The sequence below is a fragment of the Chlorocebus sabaeus genome, chromosome 21, assembly GCF_047675955.1.
Source record: "Chlorocebus sabaeus isolate Y175 chromosome 21, mChlSab1.0.hap1, whole genome shotgun sequence".
NCBI lineage: Eukaryota > Metazoa > Chordata > Mammalia > Primates > Cercopithecidae > Chlorocebus > Chlorocebus sabaeus.
In genome coordinates, this window is record NC_132924.1 from 122,174,519 (window position 1) to 122,197,743 (window position 23,225).

General features: G+C 46.9%; 1 protein-coding gene across 2 annotated transcripts in view; it reads left to right on the forward strand.

Moving 5' to 3' along the window:
* Positions 1-5,109: 5,109 nt before the first annotated feature.
* Positions 5,110-23,225, forward strand: part of ZNF398 (zinc finger protein 398) — a 34,766-nt gene continuing 16,650 nt past the window's right edge. The window contains exons 1-4 of one of the 2 annotated variants that reach the window (XM_007983357.3): positions 5,110-5,443; positions 11,651-12,046; positions 19,870-19,996; positions 20,529-20,642. In XM_007983357.3, the coding sequence (XP_007981548.1) occupies positions 5,420-5,443; positions 11,651-12,046; positions 19,870-19,996; positions 20,529-20,642 (661 nt within the window). In that variant the 5' untranslated portion in view covers positions 5,110-5,419. The remainder of the gene's footprint in view (positions 5,444-11,650; positions 12,047-19,869; positions 19,997-20,528; positions 20,643-23,225) is intronic. The other variant, XM_073009473.1, reaches the window with a different exon arrangement.

Here is a 23,225-nt window from a genome sequence, read left to right on the forward strand (position 1 = left end):
AGCTTAATGTATGTTATTTTATTGATTGATTGATTGGTGTAGTGGCATGATCTCGGCTCCCTGCAGACTCAACCTCCCAGGCTCAGGTGATTCTCCCACCTCTACCTTAATGTATTAATGATGTAATACAAAATTACTGGCCAGGTGCGGTGGCCAGAGTGAGACTCCATCTCAAAAAACAAAAGAAAAGAAAATTACTGGCAGCAAGCAGAAACATTGTAGATTTTTTTTTTTTTGAGATAGAGTCTCCCTCTGTCGCCCAGGCTGGAGTACAGTGGCGCAATCTCAGCTCACTGCAACCTCCTCCTCCCGGGTTTACGCCATTCTCCTGCCTCAGCCTCCCGAGTAGCTGAGACCACAGACGCCTGCCACCTCGCCCGGCTAGTTTTTTGTATTTTTTAGTAGAGATGGGGTTTCACCGTGTTCGCCAGGATGGTCTCGATCTCCTGACCTCATGATCCGCCCATCTCGGCCTCCCAAAGTGCTGGGATTACAGGCTTGAGCCACCGCGCCCGGCGAAACGTTGTAGATTTTGAAATTGTCTTGTTTTACAAGATACTTAAGCAAGGTGGAGCAGTTATTATGTCTTTCTAAAGCTGATCGGATAAAGGCTTTAATTTTGTAATTTTCAGAGAATATTACCAATGTAGCAAGATTTACCAATAACCAATGGTTGCTTGCAGACAAAAGAGTTTGTTGGAACTTGCTGAATAAATTTATGTGCCATGAGGGTACATTTTACATGATATACGCTGAAAAAAATCTGTCCTTGATTCTATGCAAGGGAAGATGCTGAAATTGGTGTGCATATACAGGGAAAGTCAAGATGCAGATGGAAACTGTGATTATTTTGTTAACTCAAAAACCAATTGGCAGGGCGTGGTGGCTCATGCCTGTAATCCCAGCACTTTGGGAGGCCAAAGTGGGCGGATCACCTGAGATCAGGAGTTGGAGACCAGCCTGACCAACATGGAGAAACCCTGTCTCTACTAAAAATACAAAACTTATTTGGGCATGGTGGCGCACATCTGTGGTCCCAGCTACTTGGGAGGCTGAGGCAGGAGACTTGCATGAACCTGGTAGGTGGAGGTTGCAGTGAGAAGAGATCATGCTATTACACTCTAGCCTAGGTGTCAGAGACAGACTCTGTCTCAAAAAAACAAAAAACAAAAAACAAAAACCAACCCCAAAACAAACCAATTAAGGCTGGGTATGGTGACTCATGCCTGTAATCCCAGCACTCTGGGAGGCCAAGGTGGGCAGATCACCTGAGGTCAGTAGTTCGAGCCCAGCCTGGCCAACATGGTGGTACCTCGTCTCTACTTAAAATACAAAATTAGCCTCCATGGTGGCGCATGCCTGTAATCCCAGCTACTTGGGAGGCTGAGGCAGGAGAATCACTTGAACCTGGGAGGCGGAGGTTCCAGTGAGCAGAGATTGCGCCATTGCACTCCAGTCCGGGCAACAAGAGTGAAACTCCATCTCAAAAAACAAAGAAACAAACAACCCCTAAAAAAGCCAATTAAATTGTTTCATAGTCACATTTCTAGATCCAAACTTTTAGGACAATTTTTTCTCTAGTGATTATGTATAGCAGCAAGAGCAGACAAAAATATTATAAATTAAAAATAAGTTAGTACAACAACCTTAAATCTGCTTCTGAAAATACTGTGCATCTTCTTTAAATAGTACACAAGAAGCTTCAGTCAGTGAAATTGCTTAATGAAATGCCAGTACCCTCCAAAGAACTTTTAAGGCCAAGAATTAAATAGGAAGAATTTCTTGTGTTAGTAAATTCCTATTCAAGGAAGGAACATTGAATAAATTGGTGGTATTATTACCATATTAAAGCAGAGAGGTAGCCTTGCTTTCCATGGAGCTCAGTTGAAGGTGTCTTATTTAGTAATACAAATGTCCCTGTGAAATGGCCATAGGAGCATCTGACAGAAATTGTTCTTGTGTTATAACATCAAACTTGAAAACTTTACTACTTTTTTTTTTTTTGGAGATGGGATGTCAGTCTGTCGCCCAGACTGGAGTGCACGGGTGTGATTACAGCTCACTGCAGCTTCAACCTCCCTGCCTCAAGTGATCCTACCTCAGCTTCGCGAGTAACTGGGTCGACAGGTGTGCATTACCATTCCTGGCTAATTTTTGTGTTTTTTGTAGAGACAGGGTCCCACCAGGTTTCCCTGACTGGTCTCAAATTCTTGGGTTCCAACAATCTACCTGCCTCGGCCTCCCACTGTGCTCGGCTACTACTTTTTTTTTTGAGATGGAGTTTCATTCTTATTGCCCACGGTGGAGTGCAATGGTGCAATCTTGGCTCACTGCAACCTCTTCCTCCTGGGTTCAAGTGATTCTCCTGCCTCAGCCTCCTGAGTAGCTAGGATTACAGGCACCCGCCACCATGCCCAGCTAGTTTTTCTATTTTTAGTAGAGACAGGGTTTCACCATGTTGGTCAGGCTGGTCTCAAACTCCTGACCTTAGGTGACCCACCCACCTCAGCCTCCCAAAGTGCTGGGATTATAGGCGGGAGCCGCCGTGCCCAGCGTCTCGACTACTACATTTTAAATAATAAAATTACACAACAGAATTTTCCTTCCAAGAAAATTCAGATTATTATTTTTTTGTAACCTGGTCATATTGTGATTCAAAGAATGGTAATTTTCGTTATTAAACATTCACTATCTGACCAATATGTATATTCAGGTAAATCCCAAATTACAGACTGCATATGTAGCCCCAGGCTAAAAGTAACTTAGTCTGCTCAAGAGTAGTTGTCCCAACAGGATAGTTCTCATACTTTTGTGATTTACAGATAGTTATACTGTTACGGGCATTGACTCATTCATGTGTTGAAATACAGGTTTGGCAGGGTTTGATTCATCCATGTTTGAAACGAAGACTTACTGGAAACCCAGGGTCCTGCGCTTATCCTATCAAGACACACGTGAAACCGCCCCTACAGGGTTGACAAAAACTGCATGCAGGTTCTGAACAGAAATATAGTTAAAATTAAGCATTAATCAGGCTGCACTTTGGCCTACTTCCTTGTTGCTAATAGTCACAAGGCACTAGATACTGACATTTGCATATCTATTGTTCCTATAGATAGGATTTCAGACTTCAGACTAAGCACTGATTTGCATCCCTGTTGTTCCTGTAGACAGGATCTCTGACATTAGAATCATAAGGCTTTTGTTTAAGGATCGCTTAAGATGTTTTTCAGACCATGAATTCCAGTGAAACAGTTGATTTCAAGCAGTTTGAAGACCCCCCACAGAGGAATGGCAAGAGCATGAGAATGTAGTTTCCTCATGTTCTTGTACCATGATTTCACCCAGCACTCTCCCACCAATCAGTCATCTCCATTACCCTTACAAACCCCAATCCCAAATTCCTAGGGGAGACAGATGTGAGGCTTCTTCCTGTCTCCTCCTTAGGTAGCCCTAAGATTAGACCTCTTTCTCTGCTGCAACCTGGTGTCTCAGCATATAGACTTGCTATGTGCATTGGGCAAGGAACCTATTGCAGTTACACACACTCTGTTGACTTAAAACACAACCTCCCCAGGTAACACTTTGTTCTCGCAGGTCTTTTTTTTTTTTTTTTTTTTTTGAGATAGAGTCTAGCTCTGTCACCTAGGCTGGAGTGCAGCGCTGCGATCTCTGCTCACTGCAACCTCCGCCTCCTGGGTTCCAGCAATTCTCTTGCCTCAGCCTCCGGAGTAGCTGGGTTTACAGGTGCACGCCACCACGCCCGGCTAATTTTTGTATTTTTTAGTAGAGACGGGGTTTCACCATGTTGGCCAGGCTGGTCTGGAACTCAGGTAATCTGCCCGCCTCGGCCTCCCAAAGTGCTGGAATTACAGGCGTGAGCCACCGCGCCCGGCCTGTTCTCGCAGGTCCTTTAGCTCAGACGCAACAAACCGTAACCCCAAGCTCGATCTCTGCTGCTCTCAGGAATTCCACTTCCTCCAGCTTGGGCAACATAGCGAGACCCTGTCTCTACAGAAAAATAAATAAATAAATACAAATAAATTAAACATGAGCCGGGCTTGGTAGCTGCGCCTGTAGTCCAAGCTGCTCGGGAAGGGTGAGGGGAAGGATCGTTTGAGCCGAGGAGTTTAAGGCTGCAGTGAGCCTTCTTTGTGCCACATGCACTCCCAGCCTGGACGACAGAGGGAGACTGTCTCTAAATAAATAAATCAATAAATAAGGCCGCGCGCGATGGCTCACGCTTGTAATCCCAGCACTTTGGGAGGCCAAGGCGGGTGGATCATTTGACGTCAGGAGCTCCAGACCAGCCTGGCCAGCATGGTGAAACCCCGTCTCCACTAAAAATCCAAAAAATAAAATAAATAAATAAATAAATTAGCTAGGCATGGTGGTACATGCCTGTAATCCCAGCTACTTGGGAGGCAAAGGCAGGCGAATCTCTTGAACCCGGAAGGCAGTTGCAGTGAGCCGAGGTCCCGCCACTGCACTCCAGCCTGGGCGACAGAGTGAGACTCCTTCTCTAAATAAATACATAAACAAAAATTAAGAATCCCATTTCCAGACCAGGCCCCGGAGAGTCAATAATCCGAGATGTGAAAGAAGCCTTAGAATATTATTTGATCCCAACACGGGCCGCATGGGACGTGAACCGCCTCACCTCGGCAACCACGTTTGTAATTTCCGCAAATGATCTATATCTTCTTCATTCCAAAATTGTGCCTCCCCGTCACTCATTCCACCCACAGGCTCCCTTCAGCCCTGTCCCCCTTACTCTCACCCTGCACATTTCCGCTGTTTTAAATACGGCTGCACTTCAGCAGAAGCCGTTCCCTGCACAGGGCGCCTGCGTATCGAGCCTCGGTGAAGAAAATCACTCCCTAGAATGAACCCGGCTTTGCGGCTGGGTCCTAAACTGCGGTCAGCTGAACCTTCTCGTGGGAATATGAGAAAGCGGAACACTCGTGGGCCCCAAATAACAATCCTCCCCACACCGAAGCCCACGAGCCGGAGGAGGTGGGGGTGGAGGCGACGCGGGCGGCGCTGGCCGCGGGGGCCGGCAGGGGGCGCGCTGGCCGCGGCTGGCGGGCAACGCGAGCCTGCGGCGCGTCTAGGCCCGCGCGGTTCCCGGTGCACTCGCTGCCCACAAAGCGCCAGCTGAGGGGCCGCTGCGGGAGGAGTGCGGCGGAGCCTGCCTCGCGACCGCAGCTTGATCCGCCGCCTGCCGCCCAGCGTCTCCGCCGCGTTCCTGCGCGTCCCGAGCCCCGACGGCCGCGTGAGTCCCGTCCGTGCGGGGAAGGCAGGGCCGGGTCGGCGCCGCCTGTGAAGAGGACCCGGCGGCCGGGCCTGCGTGGGGCCGAGCGCGGCGGCAGTGGCGGCGGCGGAGACTTCCGAGGCCCGGGCCAGACATCGCAGGGCCATGGCTGAGGCGGCCCCGGCCCCGGTAAGTGAGGCCGCGCGCGAGTGTTGTGAGCCCCCGAGACCCAGACCCCGACGGAGGAAGGCGGGCGGGCAGGGAGCTAGCAGGCACAGGCGCCGTTCTCAGGTCCCACGGGCCACGTCGCCCGTCGCCGGGGCTTGGCGGCTGCAACCTCGCGTGAAGGGACTTAGCGGGTGGGTGTGAAACCGCCCACCCGGGGACACCAGGCTGGGGCGCGGGTCTGAGGGGAACTCGCAGGCAGCTGTGAGACCCGGGGCCCTGCAGTTGGGTTGAAGCCGAGGGGTTGCCGGCTGCGTGTCAGCCCCACTCCTACCCGCCAGACGCTGGCAGCGGAGTTGGGCTGGGGAGCCGTCAGCCATTCTCGCGGCCACGGGAGCGGTCGTCACCGGCAATCTGAGCGGTGGCACGGGAGGCATTTAGTGTGCGGAGGCGCCTTCCTGCCGCGCTGCGTGGCGCCCGGCACCGGACACGGGACACGGGGGAGGCCCTCCCGAAATATCTGCCGAATGAATGGTGCCGACCCGGAGGCTGGAGTGGCCGGCCTTGCGTGCGTGGCGGTTCATTCGCGGGTGTTTGCCAAGGCCTGCGGGGGCCGGCAGCGGCCAGTTGCCAGGGCGACCGAGGAGACCTGGCCGCGCCTGCACGCAGCCCCGTAGAATGAGAAGGGGACGGTCAGGCCGCGGGGAAAGCACTGATCGCATTTGCCACCCAAGAGGCCTTTGGTCACCTCTAGGATAGCCATTGTACTGGGTTAGGAGCCACACTGGCACTTGAGGGGTGACTGGGAAAAGGAGGAAGAGCAGCGATGGATGGGGGATAGAGCAGAGGGAAGTGCTACCTCCACTCTTGGACCTATTTTTCTTTTTTCCAACCTTTTTTGTGTGTGTGTGTATAGGTGGGATGGTAGAGATGATCCTGTGTCTGTGCCAGCCCTGGCTAATAGAAATATAAGGGAAGCCACATACAAAACTCTAAATCAAACTTGTCCAACCCGCAGCCCCCAGGCCGCGTGCGGACTAGGACTACTTTAAATGCGGCCCAACACAAATTCGTCAACTTTCTTAGAACATTATGAGATTGATGCACGGACCTTTTTCTTTGTCTTTTTTTTTTTTTTTTTCCCAAAGCTCATCAGCTATCATCATCAATATTTTATGTGTGACCCAAGACAGTTCTTCCAATGTGGCCCAGGGAAGCCAAAAGATTGGACACCCCTGCTTAAATTCTCTAGGCGTCACGTTTAAAAAGTAAAAAGCCAGGCGCTGTGTTGTGCGCGCCTGTAGTCCCAGGTAGGCTGGGGGTTGAGACGGAAGAATCACTTGAGGCCAGTAGTTCGAGGCAGTCCACACCGTGTTTCTAAAATAAAAAAAATTTTTTGAAAAAAAACAAGGATACATATATGAAATTAATTTTAATGATATATTTATTTAACTCAATATATGCAAGATATTATTTCAACATGTAATCAATTTACTTTTTTATTTTTTTGAGGTGGAGTCTCACTCTGTCACCCAGGCTGGAGTGCAGGGCGCCATCTCGGCTCACTGCAACCTCTGCCTTCCCAGTTCAGGCGATTCTCCTGCCTTAGCCTCCCGAGTAGCTGGAACTACAGGTGCGTGGCACCACGCCCGGCTCCTTTTGTATTTTTAGTAGAGACGGGGTTTCACCGTGTTTGCCAGGATGGTCTCAATCTCCTGACTTTGTGATCCGCCCGCCTTGGCCTCCCAAAGTACTGTGATTACAAGCGTGAGCCTCCGCACCCGGCCTCATGTAATCAATTTAAGACATTAATGGCCGGGTGTGGTGACTCAAGCCTGTTATCCCCAGCACTTCAGGAGGCTGTTGTGGGAAGATGGCTTCAGCCCAGGAGTTGAAGACCAGCCTGGGCAACACAGGGAGACCCCATCTCTACAAAACAAAAAAAAAGTTGTGTGTGTTTTTTTTTAATTAGCCAGGCGTGGTGGCATGCACCTGTACTCCCAGCTACCCAGGAGGCTTAGGTGGGAGGTGTTTGAGCCAGGGAGGTGGAGGCTGCAGTGAGCTGTGATCCTGCCACTGCCCTCCAACCTGGCAACAAAGCGAAACCCTGTCTCAAGCAAACAAACAAATATTTTTTTCATCCTAAGTCTTCAAAATCTTGTGTATTTTATACTCATAGCACATCTCAATTTAACTAACCACATTTCAGGTGCTCAGTGGCCACATGCGGGTAGTGGCTACTGTATTGAACAGTGCCAGTCTACCTTATGGAGAAGAATCAGGAGACAGATTGACACTAAGAAAGGAACAACCTACCCAAAAAAGTGGAAGGGGTTGGCATAAGTGAAGCTAATGTGGAGAGTTAAGATTTAAATAGGATGCAACTTCCTTACTAAGTAAAGAAGAAAACTTAGATTCAGTTACTGATAAGTTTGAAGCGAGGAGTATAAAGAGAGTTGAATGAATTTAGGTCTGAATGATTTTTGTCTCAAAGTAAGAGGACATGTCATCTTCTGAGAGTGGGGGACTGCAGCAGACAAGTCTTACTACTCAGTGTCAGCATTACCTGGGAGTTTGTTAAAAATACAGAATCTCAGGCCGTGTACCATGGCCCATGCCTGTAATTCCAGCGCTTTGGGAGGCTGAGGCAGGCGAATCACTCGAGCTGAGGAGTTTGAGACCAGCCTAGGCAACATGGTGAAACCCTGTCTCTACCGAAAATACAAAAATTAGCGGGGCATGGTGGTGTGTGCCTGTGGTTCCAGCTACATGGGAGGCTGAGGTGGGAGAATCGCTTGAGCCCATGAGATGGAGGTTGCAGTGAGCTGAGATTGCACCACTGCACTCCAGCCTGGGTGACAGTGAGACCCCATCCCAAAAAAACGAAAACAAAACCCAACAGAATCTCAGTTTTCCTCACAGACCTACTGAATCAAAATCTGTGCTTTGACAAGATCTCCAGGTGATTCTCCCCAGGCCCCCCCACCCCGCCCACACTGTCTCACTCTGTCCCAGGCTGGAGTACAGTGGCACAATCTCAGCTCACTGCAACTTCTGCCTCCCGGGTTCAAGTGATTCTCTAGCCTCAGCCTCCCGAGTAGCTGGAATTACATCGCTTGCCACCACACCCAGCTAATTTTTGTGTTTTTAAGTAGAGATGGGGTTTCACCATGCTGGTCAGGCTCGTCTCAAACTCCTGACCTCAGGTGATCCACCTGCCTCGGCCTCCCAAAGTGCTGGGATTACAGGCGTGAGCCACCACGCCCAGCCGGCCCCTCCAGGTGATTCTTATTCATGTTAGTTTGAGGACAACTGTACTAAAAGCTGAAGGACTGTGCTGAGGCTTTATAGTAGCCACTTTATGGAATGGGACAAGCAGCATGGAGGGCATGAGTCAATGTTGAGGTCCCCACTAAGCTTAGAAACCATTGGTGTGTGGTGACAGCAGTTTACCTGGTGGTTTCCTCTAGGCGTGCTTACAGGAATGGGAGAAAGAATGATTGGACTGATTCAAGGCTGGAGGTTAGCTGAGCAGGTGAGGCAGAAAGACATGAGAGAAGGGGGTTTGGAAGTGACTGACATGATCAACTGGAGAAAAAAACAAAGCCAGGAATGGGCAGATAAACTAGGAGCAAATGGAATGGTCAAAGAGCTAGGTGAAATGAGAATAAGGTAATGGGCAAGCTGGAAAGATGGCTGGAAAGATGAAGAGAGTGGCTTATCAGTTTCATAGAGTTAGAAGGCTTTGTATACATCATCCTAGTCCAACTTATTTGTTGTGGAAATTTTTTCCTTTTATACTACTCTTTGTTTCAAAGCAAATTATTTCGGAGCAGCCTTTTATTTTCTTGGAAAGATCAATAACCCAGGAGTTATAGGATACAATGAGCTATTGTCATGCCACTGTACTCCAACCTGGGTGACCCTGTCTCTAAAAATAAAAAGTAATAAAATAAAATTGAGCTATAGAAGACACTCTGAAACGGCTGGTTTGCATGCTAGCCTATTTATTTATTCGCTCATTCAACAAAAATTTTTTTAATTTTTTTTATTTTTGAGACTGAGTCTCATTCTGTCGTGTAGGCTGGAGTACAGTGGCACAGTCTTGGCTAACTGTAACCTCCACCTCCTGGGTTCAAGCGATAAGTGGATAACATTTAAACTATCCATCTTAGATTTTAAAATCATATAAAATAACGTGGCCCGACTCGGTGGCTCACGCCCGTAATCCCAGCACTTTGGGAGGCCGAGGAGGGTGGATCACAGGGTCAGGAGATCAAGACCATCCTGGCGAACACAATGAAACCCCGTCTCTGCTGAAAATACAAAAAATTAGCTGGGCCTGGTGGCACCCTCCTGTAATTCCAGCTACTTGGGAGGCTGAGGCAGGAGAATCCCTTGAACCCGGGCAGTAGAGGTTGCAGTGAGCAGAGATGGCACCACTGCACTCCAGCCTGGGTGACAGTGTGAGACTCTGTCTCAAGAAGTAAGTAAGTAAATAAATAAATAAATAATAAATAAATAACGTGATTTCCCTTAAAGGCTTTTTTTTTTTTTTTTTTTTTTTTTTGGTGAGACAGAGTCTCTCTGTGTCGCCCAGACTCGTACAATGTCACTCACTGCAAGCTCCACCTCCTGGGTTCACGCCGTTCTGCTGCCTCAGCCTCCCAAGTAGCTCGGACTACAGGCGCCTGCCACCATGCCTGGCTAATTTTTTGTAGTTTTAGTAGAGACAGGGTTTCACCATGTTAGCCAGGATGGTCTTGATCTCCTGACCTTGTGATCCACCTGCCTCTGCCTCCCAAAGTGCTGCGATTACAGGCATGAGCCACTGCGCCTGGCCTAGATTTTTTTTTTTTTTTTTTTTTTTTTTTTTGAGTTTTGGTGTTGTTGCCCGGGCTGGAATGCAATGGTGCGATCTCAGCTCACTGAAACCTCTGCCTCCTGGGTTCAAGCGATTCTCCTGCCTCAGCCTCCCGTATAGCTAGGATTACAGGCATGCGCCAACATGGCTGGCTAATTTTGTATTTTTAGTAGAGAGAGGATTTCTCCATGTTGGTCAGGTGGGTCTTGAACTCCCGACCTCAGGTGATCGGCCTCTCAAAGTACTGGGATTACAGGTGTGAGCCACCCACCATGCCTGGCCTCTTTTTTTTTTTTTTTTTTTTTTAAGAGACAGAGTCTCCCTCTGTTGCCCATGCTATAGTGCAGTGGCATAATCTTGGCTCACTGCAACCTCCAGTTCTCAGTTTAAAGTGATTCTCCTGCCTGGGCTCCCCGAGTAGCTGGTGTTACAGACGTGCACCATCACCTGGCTGATTTTTGTATTTTTAGTAAAGATGGGGTTTCACCATGTTGGCCAGGCTGGTCTCGCACTCCCAAACTCAGGTGATCTGCCCACCTCGGCCTCCCAAAGTGCTGGGATTACAGACATGAGCCACCACGCCAGCCAGAATTTCTTTTTTTGAATAGTTCAATAATTATTTATTAGTGGGTCACAAAGGCACACACCTGTAGCCCCAGCTACTTGGGAGGTTGAGGCAGGAGGGTTGCTTGAGTGAGCCAGCCTGGGCAACATAATGAGACCCCAAGACCTTGTCTCTAAAAAGAAACAAAAAATGTATTTATTGTAGGCCAAAGTTCGCCTGTCTGAAAATTTCGTTATGTTGGTTTTAGTTCTGCCCTCTGGAGTAACATAGTGTAAGATGAAATAAGTCTATTCTGCCTTCTGTTTTGTAACCCTCATTATTTGAAAACAGCTCTCATGTTTTCTTCAGATTCAAGATTCTTAGCTTATTCAGCCATTACTGAATGGTGTGGTTGTAGTTTGTAAACAGGGTGATTGACAGGTCTAGAGCATAAGTCTATAATGGATTTATTAGAGGGCACTAGGTTCAGTGAGGCCTGGAAAGGATCCCTGTACACATTTGCCTTTTCCAGAGACAGAGGATGCTGCAGCAACCTAAGCTGGGCCTTATATTGGAAGAAATATACCAGACTAGTTCAAGAGCCAATTTCATTAATTCACTGTCTTACCCAATCTATCCCAGAACCACCACATCAGGTCTCTTGGCTGTTGTTGCCAGTGAGCTTCAGAAAGATGAGACAGTACTAAAACTATATTCAAATTAATCTCTGCTGGACAGTTAAGCAGTCCTTATCTGATTTTAGTTTGGAGTTAGGGTTCCTTCTAACGCTCAGTGTCTTGTTCCATCTTTCCACTGCATGCAGACATCTGAATGGGACTCCGAGTGCCTTACATCCCTGCAGTCCCTTCCTCTTCCTACACCCCCAGCAGCAAATGAGGCACACCTGCAGACAGCAGCTATCTCTCTGTGGACGGTGGTGGCCGCCGTGCAGGCTATAGAGAGGAAGGTGGAGGTCCACAGCCGGCGACTCCTACACCTAGAAGGTCGGACAGGGACAGCAGAGAAGAAACTAGCCAGCTGTGAAAAGACAGTTACCGAGCTTGGGAACCAGTTGGAGGGCAAGTGGGCTGTGCTGGGAACCCTGCTGCAGGAGTACGGGCTGCTGCAGAGGCGGCTGGAGAACTTGGAGAACCTGCTGCGCAACAGGAACTTCTGGATCCTGCGGCTCCCTCCAGGTATTAAGGGAGATATCCCAAAGGTAATACCTTCATTTCCAGATGTAAAGTGGTACCACTAAAACTTATACTAGTAGTAGTCTTGGTCATTCAGTTACTTAGATATTTTTATTTCCTTTTAAAGTTTCTTCAAGGCCGGGCGCGGTGGCTCACACCTGTTAATCCCAGCACTTAGATTAGAGGAATGTGCCACCATGCCCAGCTAATTTTGTATTTTCAGTAGAGACAGGGTTTCACCATGTTGGTCAGGCTGGTCTCGAACTCCTGACCTCAGATGATCCGCCTGCCTCAGCCACCCAAAGTTCTGGGACTACAGGTGTGAGCCACCAGGCCCAGCCAGTGTGATACTTTGATACATTTGTATAAACTGTAATGATAAAATGAGGGTAATTAGCATATCCATCACCTGAAGCATTTATCATTTCTTTGTGTTTGGAACACCAAAAAATCTTCTCTTCTAGACCGGGCACGGTGGCTCACACCTGTAATCCCAGCACTTTGGGAGGCCAAAGCGGGCGGATCATGAGGTCAGGAGATCGAGACCATCCTGGCTGACACGGGGGTCTCTACTAAAAATACAAAAAATTAGCTGGGTGTGGTGGTGGGCACCTGTAGTCCCAGCTACTTGGGAGGCTGAGGCAGGAGAATGGAGTAAACCTGGGAGGCGGAACTTGCCGTGAGCCGAGATTGCGCCCCCACACTCTAGCCTGGGCGACAGAGTGAGACTCCATCTAAGAAAAAAAAAAATCCTATCTTTTAGCTATAAATTATTGTTAACTATAGTAACCGTACAATACTATATAACGCTAGAACTTACTCCCTTAATCTAGCTGTACTTTTTTGTCTGTTAACTGACCTTTTCCTATCTCCTCCACCCACTACCCTTCCCAGCCTCTAGTAACCACCATTCTACTCTCTCCTACTGAGATCAGCTTTTGCCCCGACTGGTCTCGAACTTCTGGGCTCAAGCAGTCTGCCCACCTTGGCCTCCCAAAGTGCTGGGACTGCAGGCGTGAGCCGCTGTTCCTGGCCATGGTGTTTAACTTTCTGTGCTAGGCTTATTTCATTTAACATAATGTCTTCCAGATTCATCCATGTTGCTGCGAATGACAGGATTTCATTTTTTATTATGGCTTCATAGTATACCATTGTGTGTGTGTGTGTGCGTGTGTGTGTGTGTGTGTATACATATATATATATATATCACCTTTTTCAAGTCCATCCATTGATGGGCACTTAGGATGATTCCATCGCCTGGCTGTTGTGAGTAGTGCTGCTATAAACATCGAAGTGCAAATATCTCATCAGTTACTGATTTCCTTTCCTTTGGATATATACCCAGCAGTGGGACTGTTGGAACCTAGGGTAATTGTGTTTTTAGTTTTTTGAACCTCCATACTGTTTCACATAATGGCTGTAATAATTTTTTTTTGTTTGTTTGTTTGAGACGGAGTCTTGCTCTGCCTCCCAGGCTGGAGTGCAGTGGCGCGATCTTGGCTCACTGCAAGCTCCGCCTCCCGGGTTCCCGCCATTCTCCTGCCTCAGCCTCCCGAGTATCTGGGACTACAGGCGCCCGCCACAGCGCCCGGCTAATTTTTTGTATTTTTAGTAGAGACGGGGTTTCACTGTGGTCTCGATCTCCTGACCTTGTGATCCGCCCGCCTCGGCCTCCCAAAGTGCTGGGATTACAGGCGTGAGCCACCACGCGCGGCGGCTGTAATAATTTACATTCCCACCAATGGTGTATCAGAGTTCCCCTTTCTGTGCATCTTCAACAGCATTCATTATTCTTTGTCTTTTAGATAATTGACCATTCTAAGTGGGGTGAGATAATACCTAATTGTGGGTTTTTTTGTTTTTTTTTTTCAACAGAGTCTTGCTCTGTCACCCAGGCTGGGGTGCACTGGCACAATCTCAGCTCAGTGTAATATCTGCCTCCTAGGTTCAAGCATTTCTTGTGCCTGAGCCTCCCAAGTACCTGGGATTATAGGTGTATGCCACCACGCCCAGCTAATTTTTTTTTTTTTTTTTTTTTTTTGTATTTTTATTAGAGACAGGCTTTCACCATGTTGACCAGGCTGGTCTCGAACTCCTGACCTCAAGTGATTAGCCTGCCTTGGCCTCCCAAGTGCTGGGATTACAGTGTGAACCCCTGCGCCTGGCCTCATTGTGGTTTTTTTTTTTTTTTTTTTTGAGATGGAGTCTGGCTCTGTCGTCCAGGCTGGAGTGCAGTGGCCAGATCTCAGCTCACTGCAAGCTCTGCCTCCCGGGTTTACGCCATTCTCCTGCCTCAGCCTCCCGAGTAGCTGGGACTACAGGCGCCCGCCACCTCACCTGGCTAGTTTTTTGTATTTTTTAGTAGAGACGGGGTTTCACCATGTTAGCCATGATGGTCTCGATCTCCTGACCTAGTGATTCGCCCGTCTCGGCCTCCCAAAGTGCTGGGATTACAGGCTTGAGCCACCGCGCCCGGCCTCATTGTGGTTTTTTTTTGGTTTGTTTTGCTTTTTTAATTTTTGTGTTTTCAGTAGAGACAGGATTTCACCATGTTGACCAGGCTGGTCTTGAACTCCTGACCTCAGGTGATCCACCTGCCTCGGCTTCCCAAAGTGCTGGGATTACAGGCATGAGCCATTGCACCTGGCCGAGTACCTTAATTTTCCTAGAAAACTCTGGGATTTCTTCACAGAATAACTTTCCAGTTTTTGCCTAGGGATAAGTGCCTAGCTTTAGACCAGTCTATACTAGGAAGTGGGATTCTCTTCTGCATATGGTCATTCCCTACATGCAGTCTTAACCCCAACGAGGCAGAATTCACAGTCCTCCTCTGAATGCACTCTTCAGTTTCCCTCACTTGAATGTTTTCTCCATCCCCATTAGGACTAGCCAAAGTCACATCTCTTTTAGAGTCATGTCAGCCCTGTGTCTTGTCCATGTCATTAATTTGCAGATAGTCAAATTCCCCTTTGGGGCAGAAACCATATTTTAATTATCTCAGTGCTTAGGGAAAACCTTGTATGTAGTGGATACTCAGAATGATTTCTCGTGTGAATTAAGTACACTTTGTGTTTGTATCTAACTCTGAGTAACTGTTTAGAAGTAATGTCCTCCACCCTCCTGAAGCTCATAGCTTTAGATTATCACCTTTCTTCTTGAAAACACTGTGAACTCCTAGAGATTGGTCTGTGTCTTATTTTTCCTGTATCCTTTCAGTACCCCATATAGTTTTTTGCAGTCAGAAAACACTTAGTAAATAGTAAAGATTTTTAGACTGAGGGGGCTGGAGTGGGGGCGGGCTGCTGGCTGAGATGGTGTCTGCTCCGCACCCCAAGGAAGCCTGTCAGGAGGAGGGGGCTTTCTCCAACGCTGCCCTCTTCAACTTGGAGCTTTCCCAGGATTCCTCAGATTTCCCCAGCACCCCTTTGGCACTGTGTCTTCTCCTCTTTGCCCTGCCTCCTCCCTGTCCCACCACGACCTCCTCACCCTGTCTCTCCCTTCTCCTCTTTGCTCTGTCTCCTTGCCACCAGGATCTTTTCCCAACTTTTTTTTTCCTACTAGAGACAGTGGGCTGACAACCTGACTTCCAAAAAATATTAACTGAGGAAAGGTAAAAACTAGTTTTTAGGCCAGGTGTGGTGACTCAAGCCTGTAATTCCAGGGCTTTGGGAGGCTGAGCTCAGAGGATTGCTTGAGGCCAGGTGTAGGATACCAGTCCGGGCAGCATAGCCAGACCCATGCCCACAAAAATTGTTTCTAAAGATTGACTTGCCATAGTGGCGTGTGCCTATCGTCCCAGCTACTTGGGAAGCTGAAATGGAAGGATCACCTGAGCTCAGGAGGTTGAGGCTATAGGGAGCCATGATCACATCACTGCACCCCAATTTGGGTGACAGAGTGAGACCCTGTCTTAAAAACAAAACAAAACACAAAAACAACTAGTTAACAGATTCTGAATGCCTAACATACAGGCATACAAGGTGGCAGGATGAGTACATAAAGATGCAAAAACTACTCAAGCACCTATTAAATGAAAAGCAAATATACCAGGAAAAACTTCAGCACTTGCTTGAAGAACTAAGAGGGGAATTAGTAGAAAAGCTAAGGACTTCGTTAAGCTTCAGGTATTAAAAAAAGGGGAATTGTTAAAAGCCCAAATAAAACAAGAATTAGAAACTCCAGTGTTTTTGCAATTGGGATGAAGAAGTGGAAAAGTATAGAGATGAAAGCTTTGCTATAAACATAAATTTCTTCAATCAGAATCTGAAACACTAGGAAGAAGAATTTGCATGTAGTTTAGAAAAAAACCCTAAAATTTGAATTAGAGATTTATTTTTATTTTTATTTATTTATATTCTCTTCAAGACAGGGTCTTGCTTTTGGCCAAGCTGGAGTGTAGTGGTGCTATCTTGGCTAACTGCAGCCTTAAGGCTTAAGTGAGCCTCTTGCCTCAGCTTCCCAAGTGGCTGGGACTACAGGTGTGCAATACCACAGCTGGCTAATTTTTTTTTTTCTTTTGGGATGGAGTCTCGCTTCATCGCCCAGGCTGGAGTGCAGTAGCGCGATCTCAGCTCACTACAAGCTCCACCTCCCAGGTTCACGCCATTCTCCTGCCTCAGCCTCTCAAGTACATGGGACTACAGGCGCTACTATATATACACACACACACACACACACACACACACACACACACACACACACACACAAGCTAAAGTAGCAGATTTAGAGGCTGAAAAAGAGAATTCTGGTGCTCAGTTAGAAAATGTCCTAAGAACACAGGTGTGGCAGTTGGCTGAGATGCGGTTACAGTCAGGTCCCAGGAGGCCAAAAACGTCACCTAAACTATAAGTTAAATGCTCGGAAAAAGAGCCACAATCAAACAATGAACAAAATACCTGGTTTTTTTGTTTGTTTGTTTGTTTTTAAGATGGAGTTTTGCTCCTGTCGCCCAGGCTGGAATGCAGTGGGGTGATCTCAGCTCACTGCAACCTCCGCCTCCCAGGTTTAAGCGATTCTCCTGCCTCAGCCTCCTGAGTAGCTGGGATTACAGGCATGCACCATCACGCCCAGCTAATTTTTTTTTTTTTTAAACAGAGTTTCGTTCTTGTTGCCCAGGCTGGAGTGCAATGGTGTGATCTCGGCTCACTGCACCCTCCACCTTCTGGGTTCAATCAGTTCTCCTGCTTCAGCCTCCCGAGTAGCTGGGATTACAGGCATGTGCCACCACACCGCCAGCTAATTTTGTATTTTTAGTAGAGACGGGGTTTCTCCATGTTGGTCAGGCTGGTCTTGAACTCCCAACCTCAGGTGATCCACCTGCCTCGGCCTCCCAAAGTGCTGGGGTTACAGGTGTGAGCCACTGCACATGGCCACGCCCAGCTAATGTTTGTATTTTTAGTAGAGACGGGGTTTCGCCATGTTGGCTAGGCTGGTCTCAAACTCCTGACCTCAGGTGATCCACCTGCCTTGGCCTTCCAAAGTGCTAGGAGCCACCACGCCTGGCCAAAATACCTTTTTAATCATTAAAGATTACATAAAACTGAACAAGAAAGAAATACCCTGACCAGGCTGGGCATGGTGACAGTGGCTCACGCCTGTAATCCCAGCAGTTTGGGAGGCTGAAGTAGGTGAATTTTTGGTTTTTACTTTGTTTTGTTTTTTGTTTTTTTTTTTGAGATGGAGTCTTGTTCTGTTGCCTAGGCTGGAGTGCAGTGGCGCAGTCTCAGCTCACTGCAAGCTCCGCCTCCCAGGTTCACACCATTCTCCTGCCTCAGCCTCCTGAGTCGCTGGGACTACAGGCGCCTGCCACCACGCCTGGCTAATTTTTTGTATTTTTAGTAGAGATGGGGTTTCACCGTGTTAGCCAGGATGGTCTAAATCTCCTGACCTCGTGATCTGCCTGCCTCGGCCTCCCAAAGTGCTGGGATTACAGGCGTGAGCCACCACGCCCTGCAAGGTGAATCATTTGAGGTCAGGAATTCAAGACCAGCCTGACCAACATGGTGAAACCCCGTGTCTACTAAAAATACAAAAATTAGCCAGGCGTGGTGGTGTGGACCTGTAATCCCAGCTACTCGGGAGACTGAGGCAGGAGGATTGCTTGAATCCAGGAGACAGAGGTTGCAGTACGCTGAGATAGCGTCACTGCATTCCAGCCTGGGTGACCAAGCAAGACTCAATCTTAAAGAAAGAAATACACTGACCACTAAAGTCAAAAAATGAAACTTTCAAACATACTAGAAATAACAGCCATGAAACTAGAGGCCACAAGAGTCAGCTAGAAAGGGAAAGGAAAAAGATTCAAAGTGAACTGGATGGTTTACAGTTAGACAATGAAATTCTCAGACCAGCTATTGAACACCACAAAGTGCCGTTAGTAAAAAAAGATCATGTGTTAATATGTAAGGCACCAGATGCCAAGGAAGAAGGTTGTAAAAGATTTGTGGTATTACAGGAAGAAAAGCTAGAAGAATTTGAGAACAAGTTAGCAGATAGAAAATGAAAGTGGAGCACGATGTCTGGAAGCAATCTGAAAAGCATCAGTGTGAAAAGAAACTGTGGGAGGCCGGGTGCGGTGGATCACGGGTCAGGAGCTTGAGACCAGCCTGACCAACATGGTGAAACTCCATCTCTACTAAAAATACAAGAATTAGTGGTGTGTGGTGGCAGGCGCCTGTAATCCCAGCTACTCAAGAGGCTTGAACCCGAACCCTGGAGGCAGAGGTTGCAGTGAGATGAGATCGCGCCACTGCACTCCAGCCTGGGTGTACAGTGACACTCTGTCTCTGAAAAAAAAAAAAAAGAAAAAATGCAGAGGAAGAAAAAAAATGAAAATTTTGACCTGGAATAGTAAATCAGTAGTTTTCAGATCCAAGCTACCTCACTTTCAGAGTTCAAACCAAATGCTGAAGGAAACGATGGAGACATTAAAATAGGAATGCTGAAATATAAGAAATCAAGCTGAAAAAGTCTAACTAGAAGTCAAAAAGACATTGGAAAAAGAACAGACACAGCAGTTAGAAGAAAAGTATCTCAGAGAAATGTGTAGTCAAGCTAAAGAGAAATTGCGGTAAGCTGCAGTTGCCCAGAAAAAGAGGAAATCTTCCCCTGAAAACAATTGAGGAGATGGCAGGACAAGGTGTAAATCTTGGAGGCAGGTAGAGAAGAAATGGAAACAAAATTGGGTTTTAAATAGACAAAATGTACCATTTGAAGAATATACAAAGTTTCAGAAAAGACTAAAGGATACACACAGAAGACATAATGAATTTTGAAGTTTAATTTTGGTTCCTAACATGCCTCCAAAGTCAATCCTGTTTGCTCTCAGTCATCAGCCATGGTATTATCCTTTCCTCCTCATGTGCAGGATGAACAGCATCAAAGGGAACTCTGTACTTGGCAAAAGACTGGAGGAAATAGAAACAACACAAAGAAAACAAATAGAGGAATTTTGAATCTCCTGGAGAGTGATTTTCTTAGAGAAAAGGCATTTTAAAAGAGGTGAAATCAAAGACTCAATAAAGCCTGAAGTTTTAACATACATGGTATTTAGATATTTTATTACCGCTTACCAGAATACTGGAATGTGCCTCAAGAAAAGGTCCCAGCTTTATTTAGGGTACTCATGCTGTATTGCATGAGTACTGGGGTTTTAGGATTTACTAATGACAAGTGAAGCATTAAAAGAAACAATAAATATTCTAAATATTTTAGATAAATAAATTTAGAATATTTATTGACCACCCTTTGAAAATGTAAAATGAAATAAAAGGAACTAATTGGGGGAAAGAGATTTATTGAATGACTGAATTATAATGGGAGGAACTAACCCATGTGATTGTAATTTTAGGTGCCTGTGGCATTTGATGATGTCTCCATCTACTTTTCCACTCCAGAGTGGGAAAAATTAGAAGAATGGCAAAAGGAACTTTACAAGAATATCATGAAAGGCAACTATGAGTCTCTCATCTCCATGGGTGAGGCTGAGTTGACATCTTTTGAATGAAGTGACAGCAGCTCCAAGAGGGCTCAAAACAGTCCCTTTTCCTCCAGTGACCTCATTCTCACTCTGTCTTCACACACTTCGAATTCTGGTTTCAAGCCAAAAGATGACCAATTCATTCTTGCTAAATAGGAATCATAATCTCTCCTTTTACCAAATTTTAGGGCAGAGAATGAAGTTCAGGGTTATGAGTGTGACAGCTGGTGGTTTCCATGGGTATCCTTCACTTTGAAAGGAGCTTGACTTCTCCCCCTTGAGGCACACTGTCACTCTGAAAGCAGTGCTAACCTAGCACATGTGCTTTCCCCACACATTACATCTCCACTGCCTGCTTTCCTGAATAGATATCCACAGTTGAAGGTGGATAGATGGGAAGAAGTGATATGAAGTCTAAAAGAAATTGCCTGGGACTGTGACCACAAAGCTTCAGCTCAGCCTTGATGGCAATTAGTTGTCTTCCTCATTTATCTTTTTGTCATACCCTCTCTTCCTTTTTCCTCTCCTAGATTATGCTATAAATCAACCTGATGTCTTATCTCAGATTCAACCAGAAGGGGAACATAATACAGAGGACCAGGCAGGGCCAGAGGAAAGTGAGATTCCCGCAGACCCCAGTGAAGGTAAGTGGGAGAAGAGATTCCTATTTCTTGTCTCCCTTCCTTTCCTGGTCAGAGATGGTGGCTCAGAACTAAGCAGGGCTTAGGGGCTTCTAGAGCCATTCATTGCTAAAGCAACTAGATTTTGAATGTGTCATCAGGCATTTAAATATAAAAGGGAGCTTAGAGGTCACCTTGTCCAGTATCTTCACTTACCAGTACTACACATCTAACAGGTACTAGTTGCATTCCCTGACAGAAGTACTGACACCTAGCTGTTTAGTAAAATAAACATGTCCTTGCATGATGAAGGAGGCAGTCATGCTCATCTGGACTAAAGTGGCTTGAGCAAATATAAGCGTGGCCCTTCATAAGTGCCGAAGGGACTAAGAGTGTGCATGGTCCCTCCAAGATGCATGGAATCAGTAGACACTGATGACATCCACCTGGGCAACATGGATTTTCTCAGGTCTGGAAAGCTGGCTATCATGAACTCTTCCTAACTTTTTGGTTGGCAGCTGCTTAATATCGTGTGGGAAAGACTGCCAACCAAAGTCCAGTTGTATTGTTTCTCTCATGCCTCACCTTTGCTGTCAGAAAATTCTCATACACTTTTTTTTTTCTTTGTTGTATAGAAGCACACAGTTCATCCTCCAGGCATCTCTGTTACATGAACTTCTCTTACAACCCACCTGTCCCATACAGTTATTTTTTTCTTTTTCTTTCTTTTTCTTTTTTTGAGACAGAGTCTTGCTCTGTCGCCAAGACTAGAGTGCAGTGGCGTGATCTTGACTCACTGCAACCTCTGCCTCCTGGGTTCAAGCGATTCTCCTGCCTCAGCCTCCCAAGTAGCTCAGATTACAGGCATGCACCACCACACCCAGCTAATATGTGTGTGTGTGTGTATATATATTTTTGTTGTTGTTGTTAGAAATGGAGTCTTACTGTCGCCCAGGCTGGAGTGCAGTGGCGCAATCTCGGCTCACTGCAAGCTCCGCCTCCCGGGTTCATGCCATTCTCCTGCCTCCGCCTCCTGAGTAGCTGGGAATACAGGCGCCCGCCACCACACCCAGCTAATTTTTTGTATTTTTTCAGTAGAGACAGGGTTTCACCGTGGTCTCAATCTCCTGACCTTGTGATCTGCCCACCTCGGCCTCCCAAAGTGCTGGGATTACAGGCGTGAGCCACCGCGCCTGGCCAAATTTATTTATTTATTTATTTATTTGAGAGGGAGTCTTGCTCTATTGCCCAGGCTGGAGTGCAGTGGCCAGATCTCAGCTCACTGCAAGCTCCGCCTCCCGGGTTTACGCCATTCTCCTGCCTCAGCCTCCCGAGTAGCTGGGACTACAGGCACCTGCCACCTTGCCTGGCTAGTTTTTTGTATTTTTTAGTAGAGACGAGGTTTCACCGTGTTCGCCAGGATGGTCTCGATCTCCTGACCTCGTGATCCGCCCATCTCGGCCTCCCAAACATTTGGTGGTTTTTAGAGCACTAACTCATCATTCAGAATTTTTTTTTTTTTTTTTTTTAAGATGGAGTCTCGCTGTGTTGCCCAGGCTAGAGTGCAGTGGTGCCATCTTAGCTCACTGCAACCTCCACCTCCGGGGTTCAAGCGATTCTCCTGCCTCAGCCTCCTAAGTAGCTGGGATTATAGGCGCCCAGCACCACAGCCAGCTGATTTTTGTACTTTTAGTAGAGACGGGGTTTTACCATGTTGGGTCAGGGTGGTCTCGAACTCCTGACCTCATGACCTGCCCACCTCAGCCTCCCAAAGTGCTGGGATTACAGGCATGAGCCACTGCACCCAGCCCATTCACAAAATTTTTAAAAACAAGCAGGTAAGTGTTTTAAAAGTCAGGTTTTTTGGCTAGGTATGGTGGGTCATGCCTATAATCTCAGCACTTTGGGAGGTTGAGGCAGGTGGGTCACCTGAGCTCAGGAGTTCAAGAACAGCCTGGGGAACAGAGTGAGACCCCATCTTTACCAAAAATACAAAAAATTAGCTGTGGTCCCAGCTACTAGGGAGACTGAGGTGGGATAATCGCTTGACCCTGGGAGGCAGAGGTTGCAGTAAGCCGAGATTACGCCGCTGTAGTCCAGCCTGGGTGACAGAGTGAGACCCTGTCTCAGAAACAAACAAACAAACAAAAGTTAGATGTTTTGAATGGAAAGTTAATCCTCTGGATATCGGTTAAGAGGTCTTCTTCCTTATATCCAGTCTTTCCCCCTCTGCCTTTTCCCTTATAGGTATGTATGTGTATAACATCTGGAAGAGAACGAAGATAAGATTAGACTATGTTTAATACATTTCAGCTTTGCTTTTAGGTTGGAAGGCAGCTGTTGCATGTGCTAAAATCTGTTTTCCAAATCTCTCCCCATAACCTGATGGTCTTTTGGGCTGTAGTCTTATCCCAGCCTCTTATTTCTGCTTTGAGAACACCTTTAGATTTCAGTGGCATCTAACTGATTTAAAAGACATTGGGGTAAAGTAGTGAGTTCTGTTAATTTGCTGTGAATTTAACCATATTCTGCTCACAAGGCTGTGTTTGAGAAGTAACCACAGAGAGCTTCAGGGTACTCTCTGGAGCTTGACAAGCTCTCTTGTCA